Source organism: Choloepus didactylus, chromosome 7 (assembly GCF_015220235.1).
Source record: "Choloepus didactylus isolate mChoDid1 chromosome 7, mChoDid1.pri, whole genome shotgun sequence".
Lineage (NCBI taxonomy): Eukaryota > Metazoa > Chordata > Mammalia > Pilosa > Megalonychidae > Choloepus > Choloepus didactylus.
Genome location: NC_051313.1, coordinates 10778520 through 10805911, shown reverse-complemented (window position 1 = coordinate 10805911; position 27392 = coordinate 10778520). Strand labels below are relative to the sequence as shown.

The following is a 27392-nucleotide window of genomic DNA, read 5'->3' as shown; positions in this document are numbered from 1 at the left end:
TAAGTCCCAAACACTCATTCCTCCCTTTTAATTCCTCTCCCCAATTAGTGAGTCATAAATTTTTCCTTCTGAATGACCGCCCCCTTCCAGTCACAATCTCACCCTCCCCGTCCCAGGCCTTGCCTGCCTTGTGCCCGGCTCCTCTAACAGCCTCCTCGGTGACACTCCAGATTCCCAGACCTCAGAACGCCAACGTTCAGGCCAGATCAATCCTACAGGTCTAAAAGCCACCACTGGCAGAACATGGTGCTAAACGATTTGCATTAATTATCTCATTTGAGCCTCACAACAATTCTGTAAAGGGACATTCTTCTCATTTTACATGTGAGGGAGCTGAGGCAGGGGAGTTTGAGTGCCCAGTCCCAAACCAAGCACTGGATAAAGTCAGCCTTCACACTGACGCGGCTGGATGCCGACGCTGTGTTCCTAAATATTACTTTATTCGGCCTTCAAGTCACTTCTCGGATTTAAAGACACTTCAGTGGCCCTGCTTCCCACCGACACGTCTAAATTCTCCTTCCAGGCTCGTGACGCCCTCCATGGTTTTGTATCAGCCTGCCACTCCAGCCACAGCCCCACCACACTCAACAATTCTCCTCATGGCTCCCCAACATCCCAAGCTCTCAATCACATTGGTGCCTCTGAGAATTCTGCCTTAACCTCATAACCTGGATTGTTTTCCGTTTCACGTTTCTCTCTTCGAGTCCTACTTCCTTCATGAATCCTCCCTAAGGACTCCACAAATCCTAGCCTTCCTCTTCTCGGAACTTCACAGCCCAAGAGCCCATATAATCGCACACACTCCCAAGGCCCACAGAACCCACAAAACGCCCGTGGAATGATTTGCTCTGCTGCTCTCTCAACAGTCTTTTCCTTGGGTGTGACACGACGGTGCAGGAGGGGTTTCTTTAACTTCCGGGTTAGAAATGCTGTTCATAGGGCAGCTGGACCACTGGCTGCTTTCAAGATTTTTCACTTTGCACAAAGTGAGTATCATGGAAAGCTAAGCCTTAGCTGAAAGTCTGTCATTAAAGTCCGTTATCAAGGAAGTTTTCTGTTATGAATAAGTCAGTATAAGTGATTTTCTCAAGTCTTTATAACTGGCACTCCAAAGAGTGAAAAAACATCAGGTTCCTGAATACAAATCCTGGCATGTGTAATTTGGGGCTTGTCGAGTGGGCATCCTTAGATACCACAACACCCGTTAGTGGAGGGCCTCTAGAGTTCTGCTGCAGCCACCCCAGAAGTGTTTTGTATAAGTGGCAGCTAGGGCAATGTTCCACAAACCAAGAGGAAGATCACAGTTTTTGAAAGCTGCTACTAGGCATTCCTTGTTGCCATCACATAGCTCTAGTGTTTGGAATGGATTGTCTTCTCTGTGCATATTATGCAATTCTGTGTTAACAACTGGAGTTACATCTGCTAAAATACTGTTACAAGACTTTACAGGACCAACTTTCTCAATCATATAAAAACTTAAAATACAAACAAAAATGTCTTCAGGGTATCGTTCAGTCTCTAGCTGCTCACTTTAAGCATAAGAACTGGACTTTGCTAGAAACTGTGGCCCAGGAAAAGGTGACTTCCTGCCACTCCAGTGGAGGTCATAGGGCCTGGCAACTGTGGGGTCCCCACAGTTGAGGACCCTTCCCAGATGACCTGGACATAACAAAGCCCTGGATGCGCTTCCTGCTGGATTACTGGCATGCAGTGTTGATTCTCCCGTGGAACTTCCCAAGGTGGTGGCTCCCACATTTGGTGCTGAGACTGTATTAAGTAGACCTGACGTGCAGACTAGGAATCTGCATTCTAACCAGCTCCATCTGTGGCTCTAAAGCTGGTGTTCCAGGGAACTGCACTCTGAAAAACACCATCCCCAGGAGCTGGCTGAGCTCAAAGTCAAGGATGCACGACTCTTCTCCAGCTACTACAATTGAGAACTTAGTGTTCCAACAGCCCTATTAAACCTTGGCTGCACACCAGAATCACACATAAATCTTCATGGAAAGGCACGTGCCCAAGCTCCACTCTAAGTATTAAAGATTTCAATTTAGTAGGTCTGGTGGGGCCAAAGGCTCCACAGATGGTTTTGATGCACAGCCAGGTTTGTGCCCTAATATAACACTGACAACCATCCAAATGATCACTCCCATGTTGTCTAAAGAGCTAAGCAGGATTAGATTCCTGGGGTTTGAAAGCTAGGGCTTAGACCTTGTGAGTCCATGTAATATGTATGCCATAGTGATTTTATTATTTTTGTTGTTACCATTGTTAAAATATATTGAGCATTTATTACATGCCAGTCTCTGTGCAAAGCATTTGATGTGTTATGTTATTTCATTCAGTCTTCAGATGGGTATTTATTATTATTATTTTCCCATTCTACGGACAAGGGCACTGCAGCCTGAGTAGGCCAAGTTGCCAAAGGCAATGACAGGATTTGTACAAGGTCTCTTGACTCAAAGCCCTCATTTTTAAGAATCACAAATCCTTTACCCTAATTCCTGTTCCCCTTTCCTGCTCCAATTTTCCCTTATTGTCATCCAACATATCTCTTTATTTTACCTCTCTGCTTCTTATCTCCCCGAGTAGAAGGTAAGCACCATGAGGGCAGGAATTCTGTTGATTCGGTACCCAGCTGTTCCCCCGTACCTAACCAGTGCCTGGCAGAGAGGGCCTGTTCAATAATTATTTGCTGAGCACATGAACAGTGTTTAATGCATTTTATAAGGGTGTTTTGAAAAAGAATTACAAGAAAAACATTAATGAACTACATTGTAATAAAACCTCTCATGTCTGTGGTTTATCCCATGGACTGGAGTCAAGTCCTCATGAGTTTCTTTCTCTTTTTAAAAAAATAAGGTGATTTGTGCATGAATTAAAACTGATGAAATACAGAATACAGAAGTGGAAAGGTCTATCAACTGAGTGTTTAGAATCCTTCTGAAGGCAAGACTTTTTGTTCCGTGCATAGCACCTTGTGTTAGTGGCTAATCTGAGATTTTGCAGCTCCTTAGCTAACCAGAGAGATGTAACCGTAACTGTAAAGGTATCAGTGTGACCCTAGAAGTGGTGTTATTCTGACAGGTTTAAGACACATACCTTTTAAATCATATATTTTAAATATCAGTTCATTGGTACATAATTTAATTTATAATATAAACTTCTAATACACCAGAAAAATATTCCAAATGGTGGTACTTTGGATGGTTATGCCATCCATAATCAAAATCCCAATAGTTCAATTTTATTTTGTTTAATAAATGAAAGTCATAACTCAAATTAAACAAATTTCATACTACAGAATGTATTTATGCCAAAATAAATACAAAGTCAAATGATTTTTTTTTTCTTAGCTAATGTAGATGTTTGCTAGAATATGTAAATACTAGAAGGGTGGAAAGTCCTTCCTTACCAAGGAAGGCTCTTGTCTTCATAATCGCTTAATTTACCTTGTCATCAGGAAGCACATGCCAAATTGATATCGTCTTTTCCTCGACTTCATTGTTGATAGACAAATAAGAAGGCTGATAGATTTTGGTTGGTTCTAATATTAATACCTTGAAGACATAAGGCAAAGAAACTTATATTAGTGACTTAACATTTAAACCACATCCAGCTGCTGTAACAACAGGCACCCAAGCGGAGATTAACTGATGAGGCTCTGGGCCTGGGGCTGGAGTAAAACCATTTTAACTTCTGATCACTGCCATTCCTATGAGTCCTTTTAGCATTTTATGGTCTTTTGTAGTTATTATAATGTCCACTAATAAATCACTTTTTATTGCTAAAGAAATTGGAAATATATTTTTGAAGCCCAAATATTGGTTTGGCTATTACCAAGGAATCTACCAACAATACTTTTTAAAAAGCTTATTCTTTATCATGTAAAACATAATCTGTTTTTATAAATATAAAGTGTCAGAGAAAGGCAGAAACGTGGTAAAACAAACAATTCTGCACATAGACAAGAAAAAGCAAGACTCCCTAGATAGATTGTCATGTACTTATTTTTGGTTTTCTGCTATCACGCGTTTTAATAAAGACTGAATTAAGCAACATGGTTTTCATATCCACGTAAATGGATTTAGAAATGACTTTTGGCTATTATTGAAAAAGTTTTATATATAAACCAAAGAAATGAACATAGCTATATGAAATAATAAATGTTTGGGCACTGCCTTCAAGATAAAACTGGCATCTTCAACAGTGATCCATTTAGGCTTGTGAGAGAAAAAGAGAGAAAAATAAAACTCCCTCCTATTTTGGAGATATATGACAGGTATTCTAGGAGTGAGTTGAGAACCTTCATCAAAAGATTGTATGGTACATTATATTATTACAACATGTCATAGGAGGAGCAAATAACAAAACAGCACAAATGCCCTGATTCCAAAGGTGCTGCATTTAGTATCTGGTTGTTAAAACAGCTAGAAGTACCTATGTAGCCCAAATTTTCTATGCAGATTTAAGTAGCAATGCTTTTATTTTTAAAAGCTAATACTTAGCCATCACAGAAACTGGAACAGTTCTTTCTACTCTCCGCTGCTTAAAACTCAAGAAAATTACCTTTTAGAACTAATCTTAAATCAAACTTTCCTAAATAAAAATAAAACTGGTAAAAAAAATCATTCTGAAGTTGCAGCCTTATAATATGTCAGAGTTAAGAGTGCACCCTAAGCAAGAAGGCACAAGAATCCGACCTAGAAAATTGATTGCTGACTGTAAACCGCAAACCGAATGTATTTACTCTAACTATATCATACCAGTAAATTTATTTAAGTTGTTACAGAGAACTAGGAAAAGGGGACTAGAAAATCAAGCTTTATTTTTTGTCTATATAAAACTTCAGGGGTTCAAAACCTTCTTGACCTGGCTCTAGGCATGAAAACAAGGTAGGATACATCACTAAGAAACACACAATAAGAATCCAAAAGGAAGCATCTTCTGATCCAAGAATTGACTCACCAGGCGAAATAAGGCCCAAATCTCAAGCAACAGAGAGTTAAGTGGTACTGATAAATAATGAAAATCAATTTTAAAGCCAAATTTTGCAAAAAATGGTGCCTTCAAATCTAAGTACCCCATTGATTATGAATTAAAATGAATAATAAGGAAAAAATGATTAGTTTTCCCAAAAAGCATCCTAGCCTCTATCCTGATAAATGAGAATTTTTCTAATTCCCTAGTCATGTGGGTGCACTATTTAATGTTAGAAAATCACAGCACGAGATATCTCCTATCTTCTTAAACTATGTCTTTATTGTCATCTCAAATATTTATATTAGGTAAAATCTGAACTATGTGTTCCCATCCTGAGAGCGGGAATAAAACAAGGTTGCCATGATAGCTGTCTGAAGTATTTTAAGCCCTTTGATCTGCCCTTGGACGGGGCAGGAGGAACGTCCAGCATGCTTTTCAGAGGTCACAGGGAGTCAGAACAACAAGGAAAGGGAGGCAATGTAAGAAAACTATGAAGCTCGATACAGATCAGTTAAGAGTGCAATATTCCTGCCTTTAATTGCTAGTCTTTAGTATTGGCCAATATGACAATGAACTGCTAACTTCACGTATCTGAAGCTGGAAGAAAGACAGCCAGGTCTATAAAGTATACTGCAGAGTTGATACTCATTAGAGTTACATGTTTGAGCTTCTACATTGTCTTCAAAAACACTACACTCTTGCTCTCTCATGATATTACAGGATGGGGTGATTATTGCCAAAGTTTTCAATGTAGGAAGGAAAGAAAATATATAAAGAAGAAAGGTAAGGAAAAATAATAAGGCAAACTGAGCCCAAATAATGATAAATGATATTTCCCAAACAATCTTCTGTCTCCTTTATTTTGCATGGTGTCATGGTTATTTCTTGGAGGAATGAGAAAGGATGTGGTAGTGAGATAAATGGAAAGAAATGAGCCAGTATCTCCTAATATAGGCCATTCTGGTTTTCAGACAGATCCGGTTCAAAAGTAGGGCAATGTCATCACCCCAATCACCCCATGGGAAATGCTACCCAAAGTTCATGATGAGCTGCAGCAGATAAGGCAGGACCACAGTCACTAGAGTTTTTTTTCTTTTGCTGTGTCATGGAGCACAGGTGGCAAATTCCAGTGATTTCAAAGGGGTGGGCCTGGTGGGAAAGGTAAATGAGTGAAGAGGGATGGATAGGACTGCAATAAACATCCCAAATGGCAGCAGGCACTTGCCTAAGTGCCAGCCAGTCCCTTCAATTTTTCAAGAGTAGTTGAAAATCTGGATTTTTATGTGAACTTTCCTTATTTTTTATTTGATTTTTTATCAACTTTGTTTTCCAGTTGAAATACTCCATCTTTTCATCCATTTTGTCTATTTTTCCTCTATTTTCTTTAATATAGTAATCATAGTTATTAGAAGTCCTTATCTGCCAATTCCAATATGTGGGTCACCTCTGGGTCTGCCTCTACTGGCTATTTTAGCTCTTCATTATCAGTCACTTTGTCCTGCTTAGAATATCTAGTAATCATTATTACCAGAAATCTGAATAGCACATTGTAGAGGATTTAGATTCTAACTTTCCAGGGTGTTGAGCATTTTTCCTGGTCAGCAGTTATATTACCAGGGTATTACCATGATCCTGTTAAGGTGTTTCATTTAGGTTTTGTTAGGGTGGCTCCACTTTAGTTTTGCCCTTACCCCTAGTGTGCTGGGTTGAATCTGTTATGTACCTGATAAAAGACTATGTTCTTTTAATCTACTCTTGTGGGGGCAGGTATATTGTAGTTGGGATCTTTTGATTAGGATGTTTCCATGGAGATGTGACCGTGCCCATTCAAGGTGGGCCTTAATTAGTTTACTGGAGTCCTCAAGAGAGCCCAGGGAGAGAGCAAGAGAGAGAGGGCTCAGAGCCAACACAGACCCAGATGCAAAGATATTTGGAGATGCTAAGCTAAAAGATGAAGCCCAGAGTTTGCCCATGAGAAGCTAAAAGAGGACCCCCAGATGCTTAGAGAGAAACACCCTGGGAGGAACAAGCAAAGAAACATAGGAGCTGAGAGAGAGAAACTAAGACAGAAGCCCAGAGATATTTTGGAGAAAGTGATGGAAGCAAGAAGCTAACTCCTTGAGAGGCCCAGCAGACTCTGGCCATGTGCCTTGTCATGTGACAAAGGAACCCCAGATGCCACTGGACTTTCCTCAGAGAAGGTATCTGCCTCTTGATGACTTAATTTGAACATTTTCATAGCCTTAGAACTGTAAAATTTGCAACCTAAGAAATCTCCTTTATAAAAGCCAATCCATTTCTGGTATATTGCATTTCAGTAGCTTTAGCGAACTGGAACACCTAGGGAATGGGCTTTCCTCAATTTCCAGTAAACACTTGGCATGTTCACCAACGTCTCTTCACTCTAGCTGGGCCCAAAGTCCAACATCTTCTCCACACTGTGCAAGCTGTGGAATCTCCACTCAGCTCTCCGCCTCTCAAGAGTGGCTTCCTGGAGTTGGCCTGGGGCACAAGGAAAATACCCAGGCAGAATTCTGGGATTCACTCTTGATGGCTCCTCCTTCTCCAACACCCAGCCCCTGATATTGCAGGTGACTTTGGGTCCAAAATACTGACCTCTGGTCTCTCTGCCCAGGGGGAATGCCCCTGCTGCTAGGGCCACACCTCTGTACCCCTTCCTGCCAGGAAGATGCCCTCAGGGGAGAGCAAGTGAGTGAATGTGGGGCTCAACTCAAGGACCTCCCCATCTCAAGAAGTGCAGCCCTGGGATGAGGGCTGTTTAATGCCTGCATTAGAGTTGTTTTATATTTTTTGTCCAGATTTTACTGTTATTTATAGCAAGAGAGTAAGTCTAATATCATTTACTCCTTCACAGCCCACACTGAAAGTCCAACTCTCTTTATTTTTAAATGTTGGAAATGAATCCTTTTTTTTTCCCACTGATTTGTCTTTTAAACATTCAACCTTAATCATATGTACAACTTCACACACAATAAAAGAAATACTAACTGAAACTATCCCAATATACCATTTTTCACCTATCAGTTTAGCAAAAGTACAAGTCTGATGATGACCACTACGGGGAAACAGTTGGTCTCCTATGTTGCTAGAATGTTGATTGATTCAATCCTTATGGAGGGCAACGTGGCAATACCAATCAATCCACTTCTGGAATTTATTCTACAGATACATATGTGCATGTGCAAAACCACCTATGTTCAAGGTTACTCAGTACAGCATTATTTATAACAAAATGTTGGCAACAACTTAAATGTCTACCAATATATTATGTTAAACAATTATGTAAGTTCACTCATCAAAATGTAAGTTAAATAAATAACAGTATAGTAACACAATGGAATACGATACAGTTGGAAAAAATGATGGGGAGGCCCCACCCTGATCAAGGTGGCAGAATGTAAAATTTCAGGGCTCTGTCCTTCCACAGAAGCTTTGAACAACCAGCAAGAATTGGCAGAAACATCTTTCTCACAGATACAGAAATAAAGAACTACAGTAACAGAACAAACATCGAATCAAGAAAAGGCTGCTTCCAAGCAGTAGAATCTCCTGTCACCCTGGCTGGCCCCTCCCCCAACTCACATGGGCTCTTTGTGGAGCCGGCCATGCTCCCAGTGTGGATCCCTCAAACCAGTTCTGAGGGGGGGCAGAGAAACCCTCATGCACATACTGGGAGCGTGTATGTCTGCAATCAGCCCGGTGGTGGATGGAGGGACTCGCCATCCCAGACCTGTCCTGCATGTAAAAGACAGCTCAGAGAGCTCTCCTAGGGAATGCTGTGGGAGAGAAACAAGTCATGCTGCCTGGGGCACGGGATTGCTGGCTGTGGGATAAACAGCCAGTGCCCAGGACCATGGGGCAAATGTTTCCTAGGGAAGAGGGGACATTCCTATCCACATAAACACAGGAATTCCCAGGGCCCAAAACACGTGCTCAAGACAAGACACATGTGCAGAAAGGGTCAGAGAGGCCTCACACTTTGCCCTGGAGCTATTTTCTTAACTCATTATAGGGCTAAGCCCTAGCACAGGACAATCTGCAAAGACTGGGAAAGGTGTTTTCTTTTTCTCCTTCTTTCTTTTCTTTTTTTCTAATTAGCTCCTGGCATTCAAGGCAAGCTCTGTCATAACACTAGCTGGATACAAGCTTAAGGAACAGATGCCTCAGAGTCCAAATTCCAGTGATAACACATTAAAATGTAAAATGTCCAGGTTTCAAAAAAAGGTTACAAAACACACAAAGAAACAGGGTGCAATGGTCCAGGCAAAAGAGAAGATTATCACCAATGAGGAGGATCAGACCCGGGACATACAACACAAAGACTTTAAAAATGGTCCTAAATATGCTCAAAGAGATAAAGAAAAACATCATCAAAAAGCTAAAAGAGATCAGGAAAACACAGAAGAATACAAAGAGGATATTAATAGAGAGATGGAAATTATGAAAAGAAACCAAAAAGAGCTGAAGACCACAGAGACAGAAATTTAAAATCTCCCAGAGGGGTTCAACAGCAGACTGGAACTGGGAGAAGAAAGCATCAGAGAACTTGAAGGTAAGACAATTAAAACTTCCAGTATGAGGAGCAGAAAGAGGAAAGAATGAAGAAAACTGGACAGAGGCTGAGGAACATTTGGGACACCAGCAAGTGAACTAATATATGCACCGTGGGAGTCCCACAAGGAAAAAAGAGAGAGAAAGGGGCAAAGAGAGTATTTAAAAAAATAATGGCTGGAATATACACATCCAAGATGCTCAATGAACTCTAAACAGGCTAAACCCAAACAGACCCACATTGTGCTATGTTATAATCAAACTGTCGAACTCCAAAGATAAAGAAATAGTCTGAAAGCTACAAGAGAGAAGTGACGTGTCATACACGACGGAACCTCAATAAGATCAAATGTTGATTTCTCATCGGAAACCACGGAGGCAAGAAGCAGTGGGAAGACATATTTAAAGTGCTGACAGCAAAAAAAACTGCAAACCAAGAATTCTACATCTGGCAAAACTGTCTTTCAAAATTAAGAGAGCAATTAAGACATTCCCAGATAAATAAAGCTGAGGGAATTTGTCACAATTAGACTGGCCTGATAGGAAGCTAAAGGGAGTTCTCCAGGTTGAAGGGAAAGGACAAGAGACAATCGATCCAAGCCACATGAAGAAATAAAGATCTTTGGTGAATGTAGTGACATGGATAAATATAAGTGCCAGTGCTATTGTATTTTTAGTTTGTAACCCTGCTTTTTACTTCCTACAGGATCTAAAAGGCAAATACATAAATGAGTTTGGACTCATAATGTGTAAACATGTAATTTGTGACAATAACTACATAAAGGTTGGGGACAGAGGGGAAAGGGAAGGGAAGGGAAGTAAAGGAAAGGCAAAGAAAGGAAAGGGGCAACTAAAGAGACCATGACAATTAGATGCAATACATGATCCTGGATGGATCTAAGAAGGGAGGGAAAAGGCTCAAAGGGACAATATTGGGACATACGAAAAAATGGAATATAGATTGTAAGCTTTATCTCAGTGTTACATTTCTTGAACTTGATAACTGCACTTAAGGTGGTTATGTAAGTGACTATCCTTGTTCTTAGGAAATGTACAAGGCAGTATTAAGTGTTCAAGGAGCAGGATACTTGCAACCAAAACTCCAGTGTTCAGAAAATGGATTGTTAAATAGATACACCAAGAGATGAATGGATGGACAGATGGACCGACAGAGAGACAGACTAGATAGATAAATGATAGATTGATACAGCAAATGTGGCAAAATGTTAAAATTGGTGGATCTGGGTATCTGTGGGGATTGTAGGGGTATTTTGGAGTTCTCTGTATGGGTTTTATATTGTTTTTATAACTGTCCTGAGAGTTTGAAAGTATTTAAAAATAAAAAGTCTAAAACAATGTAAGCACACCTGGAAAAAAACATGACAGGAGGCCTGTCTCTCAGCTCCTCCTCCACGGGACCACTTCCCTGTTCCCAGAACACACTGGTCCCAGGTTTTTGGGCCCAGGCTTCCTGGACATCAATCTGAAATCTAGGGAAGGAAGTACCGTGATACAGCAAGGTGGATTTACGTTTTACATCTATTTGAGTAATTCATTTTGGAAAAAAAAAAAACTATCAAAATTACTTTGAATAGACACAACTACAGGTCCCAGTATGTGAGGAAAATCGGGTTTTGGATGAAACCTACTGGACTTAAATTAAAACTTAGCTCATTATTTAGGACATCAGGACTAGAAGTTGCAATAATTACCTAAATATGTTACCTTCTATGTTGATGTAAAATATCCTCATATTGTTTTTTTTTTTACAGTACCTTTGCAATTTCTAAAATTCTTGATCAAATGCATAAATACAAGAAAACATTCAAGTAGTCAAACCTAAACCAATTTCCATTACATTGGAACTTCCTAGTAGAAATACATTTGATATGCCAGATTTTCTGGGAGTCACACAAGAAGAAATAACTATAAGACTATCCAATTTAAGAAGAGCTAGAAAAACGCAGTTTTATACTCTGCTTAACAACAAAAAGCAATTAGAGTATCTTACCCTACTTTTGAATTCTGATGTGGGAGTAGTCTTTAGAGAAGAGTAGGAGAACACTTCATTTTAGTCTTGTCACAAAAAGACAGCCCCAAAATAAGCCACAAAGTTCCAAGAAGGAGATGGATTGCTGAGAAAAACTAGCTAAATCATAAATATGTTTACAAGACTACACACATAGAACTCATTCACTCATTCTGTCTTCTAAATCCTGCATGATATTTAAAACACAACTGGACCATTCCAAGGCTCTATTAGAAAATCAGTGATTTTATCTCTGTGGGATAAATTTCGTTTCTATAAGTAGGGTTGCTTTTCAACTTTACCAGGTACTGACAAATTACATTCTTATTGTTCTTTTTTAAAATTAAAGGATGTAGAAAAATATAATAAACACCTATGTGCCTATCACCCACAAATAGCAAAGTGTTGAGATAATTTCTTTGAAATTTATAAAAAATATGTGTTGCACATGAAGTTGAAGTTTCCCATGGCCTCCAGCACAGTCCTATTATCTGCCTTGCTAGAGGAGTCTCCCAAAAGATTCAGCAATTCCCATAACCAGCGACCTATAAAAGGGCCTGCATCCCCATTCCTTTGCCAGATACTGTAAAACTTTAAATTTTTCCAGTGCAATGGACAAAAAAAAAGTAGCCCCACTTTAATTTGCACTACCCCATGAGGTTAATTATCTTTTCATATGATTTTCCCATTTTACTATTTTTTTCTTGCCTTATCAATTTTTGGCACATTAGGCAAATTAATCATTTTGGGGTCACATATGCATTAAAGATTTTTACCCTGTCTAGCAGCTTTCTGTTTGGTTTGTTTATGGTGTTTTTTACCAAATAAAAATTTCAATTTTTTTAAATGAAATCAAATTGGTAAGTATTTTCCTTAGGGCTTACAGGTCCCTTTCTTGTTTAAGGAAGTCCTTTTTCACCTGAAGGTTACACCTGGATTCTCCTAATTTCTCTCTAAATTGTAGTTTTATCTTTTATATTAATCAATTTACATTATAACAAATTCATATTAAAATATTTTTACTACATTTTAAATAACTAAGATAAGTGGTTTCCATTTACAGCCAGTTTTCTGGTCTACAATCAGCTCACAATTGGCGCTCAATGTTCTCTAGCAACATCTTTACTTTCGCTCAACGTACCAGCTGATGACAAGCTGCCGGCTCATTCTAACACGGGTATTTTCCTAGTCTGTACATTTCTGAGCTAGAAAATAAAGGGAGGTGTTTTAGTTTGCAAGGTTCTTCAATTAAAGACCCCATTGAGCTTAAGGCTTCATTTGGAAACAAGAGGAGAGAACCAGCAGTGGGTTTCATTAAATGGAGAAGAGCCTATCAGCAAGAACACAAAAGATTTTACAACTGACAATTGTTACCACGTCTGAGTATGGAAGATTGAGACTAGAGGGCTCTGACGGGGAAATTTAGGTCCCCCTTTGATGTGGGAAGAAATTCATACACGTGGTGAGTTGGCAGTAAATCTTGAATTGGATGCCCAGTCTTCTTGAGACGGTCCTCTGGGAACTGCCAGAATGGAGACAGCTCCCACTGAGAAGATGAGCAATATATTTATGTGTGTGTGTGTGCATGTGCATATTATACATTTAAATATATATATTTAAGGTCTGCTAAAGACCAGCCAAAACTAATTGCAGACCAGAACCCATAAGTCATTATTTCTTGTGGTCTAAAAGCATCATAAACGTTGATTGGGGATTCTCCATTTAACTCTGACCCTCATGGGTAATGAGACGCACTGGCAAGGCTGGTGACCTGACACTTCAGTGGTGATGACACTGGTGAGATGCCATCACAGCTGCAACACTGGTTAAAAGCATCCAACCTGGCTCAAAAAGCCAACTTGCCTTACTGAGCCAACCCAGAGGCAGGCTTTCCACTGCTTGGGAAGCACACGGCACCACGTGTCAAAAGAAACTGCAGACATTCCACGGCAAAAATAGAAAAATGGCTCTCATTTCTCTGATTTTGAGAAGTTATTTTTAAAAGTGAGCTAGGGCATACGGATTTGTAGAAAATTAGTTTCCCACATGACTGTCATCTTAGGACATGAAAATCAGAACACCAAGACTGTTACATTCCTAGTGCAGGATGCTCTTTAGTCAAAGAAGCAAAATGAGAAGCGTGCTTAGGTTCAAGGAGCCACTCACCGGAAACCGGACCACAGTGACCTCCGTCTTCGTGGCCTCCACCAGGAAATCCATCCAGAAGTCCACGAGCTCCTGCTTGGCCACAGGCTGGTCTGCAGTGAGCTTCACAAAATGCTTGTATATCAAAATTGTCTCTACAATAGACTTGAGGTACCTAAGAATCAAAAGATATAACAGTCACTTTTAGAACCTCCTGTTCCCAGGTTTTCTTTCCCTAATTGAATTTAAATCTTGCAACAAATTTTTTTTGTTGTTTGTCACGTACCGTGTATTTTCACATGTTAACTCATTTAAATTTCACAAAACTTCAGTAAGGTAGACAGCTATCCCCATTTTAGAGAGAAGAAAACTGAGGCTCAGAGACCTTATGTGATTTGGACTAGGACTGTACATCTCCTTAAAATTGACTTCTAAAATAATGCCTATAGTCCCTTCAAGGAAGTGGTTAATGCATTTGTTTTGTAAACATGCTTCCTTAAGGAAGCATTCCTAAGTAGACCCTTTATAAGAGATGGATATTTTGCTCTGAAGCACCTTGGCTTATACAAATATCCAAAACCTAGTAAGACAGATGGAGCCTCGAAGGACAAAGGAAGAACAATGAGCAGCAGGATAATTGTGTGAGATTATGGATAGGCAAGCACTTTGTGAACTGTAAGCATGGAATTTAATATTCCATAAACATTAAGTTAATGGAAACTTGAAGCACCGTTTTGCAGCTATTACTGTCGCATAATATGACGTCTGCTTCCTTGTTAACAGAAGCCAGTGACAATGCAGTTCCCTGAACCCCAAAGCTCTGTGCATCAGAAGGAGCCGAGTAGACAGGGCTGGGTGTGAGGCACGCGTTGTTGCTTCCTTTACTACGATCGCTGGCCGAATGCCCACCGAGTCCGGGATCCTCAGCGTTGCCCTGTCCCCAGGTTCTGCACAGTGCAGTGGAGACAGGAATGTAAGGTTTTCTAATGCCATGAAATAAACATCAACTGAGGAGTAGCTAAATAGGCATGCGACTAAAGAGGCCACACAATCAATGTCAACAGAGAGAAGACCACAGAGCCACGACAGGAAAGAAGGGATGTGGGTGTGAGCTGGGTTTCAGGCCAGGCCCGACTAGCAGCGGACGTGATGTCTGAGTGGTCCCCAGGAGGACAGGGGCACCGGGAGGGACACTCTGAGCTGGGCCTGAAGTCGCAGTGTGGCAGGTCCAACACGTCTGGAGAGATGACCTGAGGTGAGGCACGAGCGGGGGCGGGACTGGCTAAGGGCTCACCTTGTCGGCCAAGCCACAGGGACGGACTTTATCCCTTGGGCTGTGAGGAGGCCTGAAACACTGAAGATTTCCGTCTCTCAGTGGAAGTGGGTGGTCAGGCCTGCATTTCAGAGAGCACCTCGGGTGATGTGGGGAGGATTTGCTAACAGAGCCCTGAAGGTGAGGACCTTGTTGAAACCAGAGGGCCTAACCGGGTGGGGTAGGTTTCTCTGAAAAAAATGAGCCTTGGGGGCCTTTCTCTATGTCATGGCTAACTTTTAAAAATATATGTATTTTTAAAATTAAGGTAAAATATGTATAGCATAAAATTTACCATTTTCACCATTTTTTAGCAAACAATTCAGTGCTATTAATTACAGTCACAGCGTGGTGCTGCCATCACCACCAACCATCACCAAAACTTTTCTATCACTCCAAACAGAAACTCTGCACCCTATTCTCTCCCCCCTCCAGCCCCTGCTAACCATATTCTAGTTTCTGACTCAACGAATTTGCTTATTCTAATTATTTCACATCAGTGAGATCAAACAACATTTGTCCTCTTGTGTTTGGCTTATTTCACTCCACAAGATGTCTTCAAGGTTCACCCATGTTGTCGCATATATCAGATCTTCATTCCATTTAGAACTGAATAATATTCTATTGTGTGTATATCCCACATTTTTTTAACCATTGTTGATGGACACTCGGGTTGTTTCCACCTTTTGGTGGGAATACTGCTGCTATGAACACGGGTTTACAAGTATATGTTTGATTTCCTGTGTTTAATTATTTGGGGTATATACATAGGAGTAGGATTGCCAAGTCACATGGTAATTTTGTTTAACTTTTTAAGGAAACTAGGATTAACTTCTTAAAGTCTTTACAGCTAATAGTCAAACATAACACATGATGCATAATAAAATTGGTATTGTTTTCTAAGACGGGCCTAAATGCACATGGAATTTTTTTCATCTCTCCAATTACTGAGTAATGATGAAACTTGGTTCCATTCCAACAACAATCAGAAATTAGAAAAACAGACATGTAGAGGAAACACTCAAATGTCAGTTAAGTCCTAAGTAAAAACGAAGCAAAAATCAAAATTCCAAAACCAGAATTCCAAAACTCAGATTAGATCATGGAAACACAGGGCATGTGTCTGCAGCCCCTTCCCCGCCCCCAGGCTGCCATGGAAATGTGGCCTCAGGCCCCGATGGGTGAATCTGTTGCTTCTATTTGCAGATGTAACACGCAGGGCCTCGGCAGCAGTCACCTGGGTGACCCTGGCGTGGCGAGTGGGCTGGTCAGCAGGATAGAAAGGCTAACTGTGGCTGGCAGGCAGCACCCACCTCCAAAGTCCTCAGAAGCTAGGTTCGAAGTATTTTCTTTTCTTTCTAAACATGGCATTTTCCTCTAGCTTCTGCATTGTATTCCATAAGTAAATAACATAATCTAATCGTCAGTTCAGTGAATAGAACACAATATGAGAACAAGTGATGGGAGCAGTTTATTAAAAATAACTGCTGTATAAATGTGTAATGCAACAAAGTATTACCGTACCAGGCTGGGGTCTTCAGCTTAAAGAGCTTTTCAGATGCCTGAATGACTCTTGTGTGGTCATTGGCCAGGACACTGGCCCCTAGAAAAAATCCAACTTCCCAGTAGCTCTGGAGTTTTTCCAAGTTCCCCTTTTTACCAAGAAGGCTGCTTAGCTTCACCCCTGAAAGTAGAAAAGTAAATACAATGTTACAAACACACAGAGGGCAGGCAGAGCCCAGGACTTACTAAACTTTCATTTTCTCCTTTCAGATTAAAATGGCCATATTAATTTTCTGATCATAAGGCTTTAAAACTTATTGCAAAAAAAAAAAAAAATCACAAACACACACAAAATAAAAGACAGAGTAATCAGAACAGTTCCTCTGGAATCTACCCAATAGTTTGCAAACCCAGTAATAAGTGTCACTGTCTCTTTGATGTACATCGTTCCAGAATTTTTATGTATGCCTGTATATGCGTAAATTAAAAGGTGACTGTTTCGCATCCTCCTTTTGGTTAACAAGATGTTCTCAATCCCACTGTGAAAACCCTGTGGATAGCACTCTCTTTATCTAGTGTATGGATGGATGAGTAGAAAAATGGGGACAGAAACTAAATGAAAAATAGGGTAGGATGGGGGGGGATGGTTTGGGTGTTCTTTTTTACTTTTATTTTTAATTATCATTTTGATTCTTTCTGGTGTAAGGAAAATGTTCAAAAATAGATTGGTGTTATGAATGCATAACTATATGCTGCTACTGTGAACAGCTGACTGTACACCATGGATGATTGTATGGTATGTAAATATATTTCAATAAAACTGAATTAATTTTTAAAGAAAGGTGATCGTGCTATACATGCTGTTGTGAAACCTCTCTCTTTGTCTTATATCATAGATTCTTGAGTAACTTGGAATAGAACTCTTCTTATGTGTTCTATATGTTGAAATTCTATCAGTTGAAGTATAAATGTATACAGTGTACATATTTTGCGAGTAAAATGCTACAAAATTAATCAAAATTTTATATACAAAAAACAATTATTATACCCTCATAAATTTAAAGAAATAAGGAAACATACCAAGAAATAACACTGTCTTGCTTATCGCCGCTTTATAGTAAGCATTGAAATCAGGTAATGTCAATCCTCCAACTTTGTTCATTTTCAACATTGTTCTGACTTTTCTAGGTTCTCTGCATTTTCATAAAAATTTTAGTTTTTACTTTGCCTTATAGCATTTTTACATTTTGTAAGTATTTGTTTGCTCACAAAGGATATGTCCTTGTGGAATTTTTAACGCACTGACATTCATAACACTCAACTCTCAGGAAAACTATCTGAGATTTGGAAATAAGGCAAAAAGTTGGGGACAAGTCATTTCATATCACACATAGGCAAAGGCCAACCAAAGACTATCTAGGGAAAATGTAATTAGTTCATCTGACTATTAACCGTTTATTAAGCACCCCAGACTTAGAGAAGTTACTTGTTAGATTTTGTTCTAACAAGTTTGTTAGAACTTTTGTTCTAACAAGAGAAGTTACTTTGTAGATTTTTGTTCAATAATGATGCAAAGAATTTCTGTCTGGTGGAACACATAACACAACCCCTAAGATTTATGGCCTTTTAGACATATGCCAGTTTTTCTTCTTTAATCTAACTCAGAAATCTTATCCTAACATTTCCTCATGAATACCCTTGCTTCTTAAATGGTCTTTGAACTGGTCATATCATCCCACTGGTTTCCACGTAAATTGAGTTAAACAAAAAACTTTATACATATTCATTTTATATTTGCCTGAGAATTATGAGTTTACCTCTTTGAAAAGTATACTTTTAACAAAACAAAATAATCTTTTGAAACTTTTAGATTATTTTTAATCATACAATTCCATTGAGGTCATGAGGTTTTCAGGAAAAAGTCCATTTTGGCAGGATAAATTAAAAAGAGAACAGCTTTGCAACCTTGAAATGTCATGAGATGAAAAAATCCCAAATGTGTGTGCAATAACATCCATGATCATCTATCCGAAAATAATATATAATATAACAAGTATTAAGGAAAAAAGAAAGTGCTTGAGGACAATGAGATGCCAGAAACCGGTTGCATCTTGTATACTTGCTTAATGATTTCCTTATGATAAAGTCCTAAAAGTGGGCTCGTTAGAAGCCAAAGATGTGTCCGTTCTAAGTGTTGATACATTTTACCAAACTGTCCTTAGGAAACGCTGCACCAATTTATGCTCCCACCAATGGCATCTGACAATAATTTCTTGCTCACACCCTTCCCTGTTTGGGTACTGTATGTCTATCCATCTTTATCAATCTGAAGGAGAAAAAGGGAACTAATTGCCTTTTTTAACCACTGAATTTGATAACTTTCCATGTGTTTGTATTTCTTTCACTAATTGACTTTTATGTTCTTTGCACATGATGCATGAAAATTCTTTCTACCAGAAGATATTAATCTTTATACAGCTCTAATTCTCAGTATTTAGGAGTTCCTTTTCTCTCTCTTCAAAGGAAAAGAGGAACAAACATCTTAGTACATAAAATGTGTACCATACTTAAGATTACTTCCCTAGGAAGGATTCTCAGATGTATCACCTGAAATGCAGCTGCAATCATTTTTAAGGCTCTTAATCCAAAGGGCCAAATTGTTCAAGTGCCATCACCAATGTCCAATTACACCTTTTTTGCCAAGTCCTGACCAGTGTAACATTTTTATCTTTAAAAAATTTGGGGGTAAATTTAAAAGTAATGAATAATATGTCATTGTGGTTTTAACTACCATTTCTGTGATTCAATTTTCTGTTGACACAAGGTTGAACCTCTTTAAGTTTTGACAATGCTCTGATTAGGATTGGTTGACTTCTAAGTATTTACTATAGTTTAATAATTTACCTTCAACCATAGCTTTATCGCCTTGTAGTAGATATTACACTCAAGGCTATTTGAATGAAGACAGGCAGCAAAAGGAGCCTCCACTGAACATTTACTAATTGCCTAGCACTGGGGAAGGCACATGCTCACTTTCTCAATCCATGTAGGTTATCTCCCTCGGCTGTGAGAAAAACAAAGGCCAGAGAGGTTTAGAAGCTCGTTTAAGGTCGTGGAGCTCGTAAGTGATAGAGACTGAACTCTTATCTTTGTAATTTTCCTTTATGAAGAATTTCACACATACATAAACTTCGAAATACAACCACAATGAATATGTTCAACCATGAATATGTTCAACAAATGTTAACATCTTGCTGTTTCTTCATATCCCTGAATATTTTTGCCATACTGTTACAGGTATCATAACATTTCTCCCTGAAATTCTGCAACATATAACTCAGAAATATGGGGATGTTCTCCAGCATCTCTTATTCCATTGTTGCATCTAACAAAAATAATAATACCTTAATATTATCTAACATTCAGTCCTGAATCAAATCCCCTAATTGTTCCTAAAACATTCCTATACCTTTAAAAAAAAAGAAAAACAGTATGAAGGAGCACTCATTGTATTTGGTTTCTAATGTCTCTACATCTTTTTTAACCTAACCAATCCTCCCACACTTTTTTCTTTAATGACACTGACATTTTGGAGAGACTGGGAAGGCTGTCTTGTAGAATGTTCTCACCTTCTGGAGCTGTCTGATGAATTCATAGTGGTGTTTGATAACTTATTTCTCAGTAAATACCCTGTGATTCCTATTAACTGGACATTAGATAGGAAGAGTAACTAAGACTCAAGTTGAACATCCTCTGAGAGGATATTTCACAGAAGCTACCGTGCACTTAGTCTGCGTCACATCAGAAGGCACGTAGCCGTCCACAATTAGTGACGCTGAGCGGGACACTGAAAGCCAGGTCCCTCCACTGTACAGGTACTGAACATCTACTTCCTTTGTGACGAAAAAGCAGTCTGTGGGTTGGCACGTTGGTACCGTAAAATATGCAGTTAAAAAAACCCTACATATTTACTAAGAGTTTTAGCTCTAATTGATGAGCCTCACCACAATCAATGATTTCAGAGTAATTATCATTAGCAGCTTCATCATCATCTTTCTACTTAATTAGGCAGCATTCTTTTGAAGAATATATTTTCTTGAAGGATACATTTTGTAGGTAGCATTCTTGAAGAAGCACTTTACCTCATTTTGATGGTTAAGTTCATGTGGCAACTTGGCTGGGTTATGGTGTCCAGTTGTTTGGTTAAGCAAGCACTGGCCTGATTGTTACCATGAGGGTATGTGGTGGACTTCAATCATTAGTCAACTGACTGCATCTATGTCTGACTACATCTACAGTCAGCCAAGGAGATTGCCTTCAGCAATGAGAGAAGTCTCATCCGATCATGTGAAGGCCTTAAAGGGAGAATTGAAGATTGCAGCAGTCAGAAAGGAGAATTTCTCTCTCTACTTCAGCCAGCCAGCTTCTCTGGGGAATTCATCAAAACTTTCATCAGAGTTCCCAACTTGCAACCTGCCCTGTGGAATTTGGACTTGCCCATCCCTGTGGTCATGTGAGCCAATTCCTCTAATAAATCTCATAATGTTTACATATATATGTGTGTTTCTGTGCTGTCAGTTCTGTTTCTCTGGAGTACGCTGATTAATACATTCATTAGTTGGATGAAATCCAACAGTTCCTCCAAAAAAAGGGAGTAAAAGTCTTTCCCTATAATTTCCAATTTGCCAAGAAGTTGGTCACCCTCACAGGTGACAAATGAGTTGTTTTGTGGTTGGTGATGGATTTTGGTTTGGTTTTGATACTATTCTTGATTATCATGGATTTTTATATTCAGTAATGTACACTTCATACTAAGTAATTTCTTGATGCTCCCTGAAGATTGGATTTGAATAGTGGTTTGTCTCAGTTCCAAACCCATTGTTCTACAACGTTATTATTATTGCTGGGGACTCAAACCTTGACCCCCATCAAATGCCTCACAGAAAATCCCATAGAAGATTTAAGAATAATTTTTTAACATTTAAGTTTGAACATTAATTTTAAGGCTCAAAACCTGAAAATGGGAAAAAGTTGAAAATTTTTCAACTTGTGTGTTTTAAAATCCTAGTTCTACGCAGTCTAAATATCTATGATTGTTTAAAAGACTGAGAAAGTAAAGCACAGATCCATGAAGCAATTAGTTATGACGTTGAACAAACCCAGAACTAGAATTGAGTCTCTGGGCAACAGATCATGATGTCCAAGAAAAGAAACATTTCTTACACTGGAGATCCAAAACTTAAGATAATACTTTTAGAAAGCTTTGGATTTAGTACTCATCTTTTGACCATTTTGATTTTAATTGTTTATAACTTATAAATAAATCAAAATTTCAAAATTTATCTAATGAAGAGATTTCAAAGAGAAAAGTCTGATTACTAGAAGAACTCAGTAATTCACAATGATTTGTATGTTTGCAAGGGGACAAGAAGAGGAATGGGAGAAGACATAATTATGGAAAACCTGATTACAGCATTTATAAAAATAATGCAATTATAGATATTTAAAATATGCCAGGTGTTATTAATTAGGCTTATTTATTCTATACTGTTAACTAACATTATGTTATACTATTCATTTATTTAGCCAACTTATTTTTCCTTAAAATCTATTTGGTCCCATCTTGTCAACTAAAAATCAACTGTAGATCAACCTATGTTGATTAGCACAATTTATGATTGAGTAGAATCTAAATTTGTGAGTTTTAACTGCCTCTTCATTATAGAAGGACATAAAATTCAGAGCATATATCATAGTATTTTAGAAGCCTAAAACTCTTACAGTAGCTAAAAATTCATTGTCCAGTCATATTTTAGGTCTATGTGTGTTTTGCAATTTCCAAAATTTTAAATTCAATTTTGCATATTTTGACATGCTAGTTCAACACGTATCAAGAATTGAGTTCTTTTTGAATCTAACTCAAAATATGTTTTCTTTACAAAGTTATACTAATCACATTTCCTCAAATCTAAGTGTGCTGGAAATCATAATCCACCTTGAACCTAAAAACGGTCATTTAGAATACGTACATTTACAAACCACTACATTACTGCTTTACCTACACATGCAAATCAACCTCATTTCCTCTGAACATGTGGAAGCGACAACCAAAGTTAACCTCTTGCTTGAGAATGGAGCACTGATACAGCTGGAATTTTAGCTGGTGCAGAGTTTTAAAATCAAACTTAGATGTATAAATTTTATTATAATTTTAATTTCTGAAAAGCAGAAGTTGCAAGGTATTTTCTCTGATTTCATTCAACAACAGAAAAAAAAAATATTTCAAACAGAGCTTTGTGCCTTGAATACCACTGCAACCCATCAATGGCAAATGTTTTATCATTCTTTTTAGTCTGGTACTTTTTCAATGTACTTAATACTCAAACTTGACTGCCCTTCTAAAGATTTCCAGAATATTCCATATGGATATTTTACAAGTCCTTCTAAGTAATGTAAAAAAAAGTCTAGATTGACTTTTCTGTAAGGAAGATTAAATAAAGCATTCTCCAGTTTAAAATCTTAAAGGAAAAAGTCCTCTACAATTCATAACATTACTAAGATCAATTGTTTCCCCAAGAAAAATATGGCTGAATGCCTCTATGTCTGTAGTGGTAGCTCCTACATGGGTGGGAAAGTCTCTGAAGTGGGGTAGACACTCTGGTGAGCAAATCTGATTGCCACAGACACTAGGTGTGATGGTTAGGTTCATGTGTCAAATGGTCTGGTGATGGTGCCCAGGTGCCTGGTCAAGCAAGCACTGGCCTAACTGTTGCTGCAAGGACATTTGTGGCTGCTTAATAAACCGGAAGGCTGGTTTATTAAGTCATCAGTCAATTGACTGCATCTGTGGCTGATTACATCAATGAAGGACAGTCCTTCTGCAATGAGAGAATTCAATCAGCTGGATTTAATCCAATCAGCTGAAGACTTTTAAGGGATAAGAGAGAGACCTTTCTCTTCCTCTTCAGTCAGCTAGCCTCTCTTGTGGCTGACCTTCATCGGAGTTGCCAGCTTGCTGCCTGCCCTGCAGAATTTGGACTGATGCATACTACCTTAAGAAATGTGGACTTGTGCATCCCCACAGTTGTGTGAGATGCTTTTATAAAATCTCATATTTACCAATATCTCCTGTTGGTTCTGTTTACCTAGAGAACCCTAACTAATACACTAGACCAGTGTCTAGAATCAGTTATCAAAGTCAGAACTGAGAAAATCACATAAAATTTGTTCACTAAGATGCTCTCATTTCTTTAAATTCCAAGAAGGGTCAGAAGATGAGACAGCATCTACAGATAAGGGACAAAAGCACATTCTATGAATGGTCATAATTCAAGATGGCCTCCCCGAGACCGGTTACAACCAAGACTGCATCTGCTTGATGGGCTGGGCTGGGTCTTTGTGAGGCTCCTATTAAACAAGGGAGCAGCTGTGCATGGGAAACAAAAAAGAACAGAGAAGATTTTTACAAAGCACCAGCAAAGTACAATCATTTTACAATAGGAAATGTTTCTGACGTTCCACAAAACACCAACCTGATTTGGGAGTTGGGGGCTGAGACCATATCTTCAGTATTACTTTAAGCTGGAACAATAAACATGATCTAGGGGATCTCAGAAACAGGTATAATAAGTTAAAAACTGAATTACATCCTAATTTCAGGCTTCTATATAATAGTATGAAACACTAAACAAGGAGAAGAGACTTTTTTTCTTTTTAATTTTTCAGGATGTCAGATGAGATGAAGAGCAAAGGAGTCTACTCATCTATCGATAGTTCTTATACTCTGCACACACTGGGTCCAGTTTCACATAAAATATCAAGCTGTAATTACCAACTTTCCGGAGCTCAAAGGAAGATTCAAACTGGTGCCCAGCTGCCAGGAGGAGGACCGCGTAATTAATTCCTGACTGTAGTGTTGGCTCAGACTCAAATGCCTTTTTGAACCTATAAAAAACCAAAGGTACAAGTTTACTTTCTCAATCACAATACCCTGGATATGCAATCGCTTCTGTTTGCATAACTCCAATGCCCGAGCAAGTAAAAATATTCCACTGGCCTTCACCCCAGAATCGAGTGTGCTATTAGGATTTAATGCTTAAGTAACTGCACGTCCTCACCTCCTTGCTCTGCAGCATTCCACTGCTTAACTCACTCTACACTTTTAAAAATCCTATCTTCAACAGTCTATCGGAAATGTGTGTGTATGTGTGTGCATAAGCACTGAACACTTAAAAATGAGAACCCTATACATATTAAAAGAAGTGCTTCTTAAAAAGCCTTAAAAGCATACCAAGATCAAGGAGGATCATCTAGATAACATACTGAAATGATCAGTGCCATGAGTGTGATACAGAAACAAACTAAAGAATGTCAATCACGGTAAGGAATGAAGAAAAGCAGAGATTGTGCCTGTGCATACTAATTTGGGCTCAAAGGGAATAAGAACCCTTCTCTGAATATTTAGAGAACTAAATGTCAACCTTTGAACATGACTGAACAGTTGAAAAGGTTTCAGGATTTGTACTTCCACTGTATTTTCAAGGAAAGCTTCCTAGCTTCTGTTTTAAGGGTTTCTTCAGATACATCATTAAACAGGCAACAGAGACCTTCCAGGCAAATTCATTTGGAAGCATGAAGAAGAAAATAAAATAAACGTCCTGGAATGAACTGAAACTGCCCAAGACAAACACATTGAAATTGAAATCTTCATTTTTAAAATTCAGAGTGAAGAAAATGTAAGGACTAAATACCTAAGGAATGCCCATTTGGTGATACCAAAACAAACAAACAAGAAAAAATCTATGTAAGGGAAAATGCATTACCATACCAAGATGAAGGCATTTCTACTTAAATTTTAACTGTGAAAATAGAAAGGTAGGAACAGTAAAAGTGATGAGCACATTAGTGTATATTGTATTACATTCTTGGCTTTTATATATACTTGAAATATTTCATAATTTTAAAGTAAGCTAAACTAAAAAAAAGAAGTAAAGTTTTACTGAATGTTGAGGATCATGTTCCCTTTTTTAAATAGAGCAAATATCTCTGAATGGAATAAAACAAATATAGTCAGTATTAACCTTAATTAGGTGGTTCTTATAGTTATATGCTTGTGAATTTAAAAAAATCTTTCAACTGTATCACTCTAGGTTTGATTAAAATGCATTTTTATCTCAACAGAAGTACAAGTGTTTCCCATCTCTAAAATGGAAAAACTGTACCCAGGTTGCAGACTTCAAAAGCCAGTCATATCAAAGAAAGGCATGATTTATAAGTCTTCGACTTCTACAAGTATCAAAGATCTTTGACATTGTTCAAAGGCAAATAAAGAGGCCCAGTAAAGAAGGTTTAGGAGAAGAAAGAATTCACACACCTTCCTTTCAACCAGGAAGGGCCTAATATTCCATGTCAAGATGTGCAATATTTTTCAACTAAAAGATTCTTTCATTTTCCCTGAAACCAAAGAATATAGCATATCTCTCTTAAAGATATAAAAGAGAAGATGCAAATAAGCAAGACACACCCAAATCAATGAATAAATATCGACTGAGTACCTCCTATGAACCAAAACCAATCAAAATTAAAAAGTGGACTTGCATACTCTTTTTTTTTTTTAAATTCAGTTTTATTGAAATACATTCACACACCATACAATCATCCATGATATACAATCCACTGTCCACAGTATGATAACATAGTTATGCGTTCATCACCACAATCTATCTCTGAACATTTTCCTTACACCAGAAAGAACCAGAACAAGAATAAAAAATAAAAGTGAAAAAAAACACCCAAATCATCCCCCCATCCCACCCCATTTGTCCTTTAGTTTTTATCCCCATTCCTCCACTTTCCATACACTAGATAAAGGGGGTGTGATCCACAAGGTCTTCACAATCACACTGTCACCCCTTGTAATCTACATTATTATATAATTGTCTTCAGGAGTCCAGACTGCTGGGTTGGAGTTTGGTAGTTTCAGGTATTTACTTCTAGCTATCCAATACATTAAAGCCTAAGAGGTGTTATCTATATAGTGCATAAGAATGTCCACCAGAGTGACCTCTCGACTCCATTTGGAATCTCTCAGCCACTGAAACCATTTCGTCTCATTTTGCATCCCCCTTTTGGTCAAGAAGATGCTCTCAGTCCCACGATGCCGGGTCCACATTCATCCCCGGGAGTCATACTCTGCGTTGCCAGGGAGATTTACACCCCTGGGAGTTGGGTCCCATGTAGGGGGGAGGGCAGCGAGTTCACCTGTGGATGGCTCAGTTAGAGAGAGAGAGGGCCACATCTGAGCAACAAAGAGGTACTCAGGGGGAGACTCTTAGGCACCATTACATACAACTTTAGACTCTCCTTTGTGGTAATGAGCTTCATAAGGGCAAGTCCCATGCTGGAGGGTTCAGCACATCAAACCGCCAGTCCCAATGTTTGTGACAGCATACGCTAGGGGATCAGCATCTCAAAGTTTAGAGATATCCCTTACAATTCAGGGATAGAGTTAACTGCTGCAAGAGCTTACAATCTAGGGACTATTACAATTATTGTGTCCACATTAGGCTATGTTCTAAGATTCAATTCTGAGTTTACACATTGTAGTTGGACTTGGATACTCTTAATCTGTTTTTCTGTTACCAGAAACAATATATATTTCTGTATTTTAACTTAAATATATACCAGTAAAAATTAATAATTCAAAATTTTCTAGGGCTCACATCACTCCATGGCAGTAAGTTGGGTATTAAGAAAAAAGACTGAACATTTTCTGGATACTAAATAAGTACCGTATTTCTTGGTAGAAATTTGTCAGTATCTATTAAACTTGTAAAATTAAAAAAAAAA

At 38.5% G+C, this 27392-nt stretch overlaps 1 protein-coding gene across 5 annotated transcripts in view; it reads right to left on the bottom strand.

Annotated features, from left to right (window-relative positions):
* MAP3K5 (mitogen-activated protein kinase kinase kinase 5) overlaps window positions 1-27392 on the bottom strand; it is a 216719-nt gene that overhangs the window by 79003 nt on the left and 110324 nt on the right. For all 5 annotated transcript variants that reach the window (XM_037843559.1, XM_037843556.1, XM_037843560.1 and 2 more), the window contains 4 exons: window positions 24376-24488; window positions 16566-16725; window positions 13751-13904; window positions 3453-3560 (listed from right to left, as the gene is read on the bottom strand). In XM_037843559.1, coding sequence (XP_037699487.1) covers window positions 3453-3560; window positions 13751-13904; window positions 16566-16725; window positions 24376-24488 — 535 coding nt within the window. The remainder of the gene's footprint in view (window positions 1-3452; window positions 3561-13750; window positions 13905-16565; window positions 16726-24375; window positions 24489-27392) is intronic.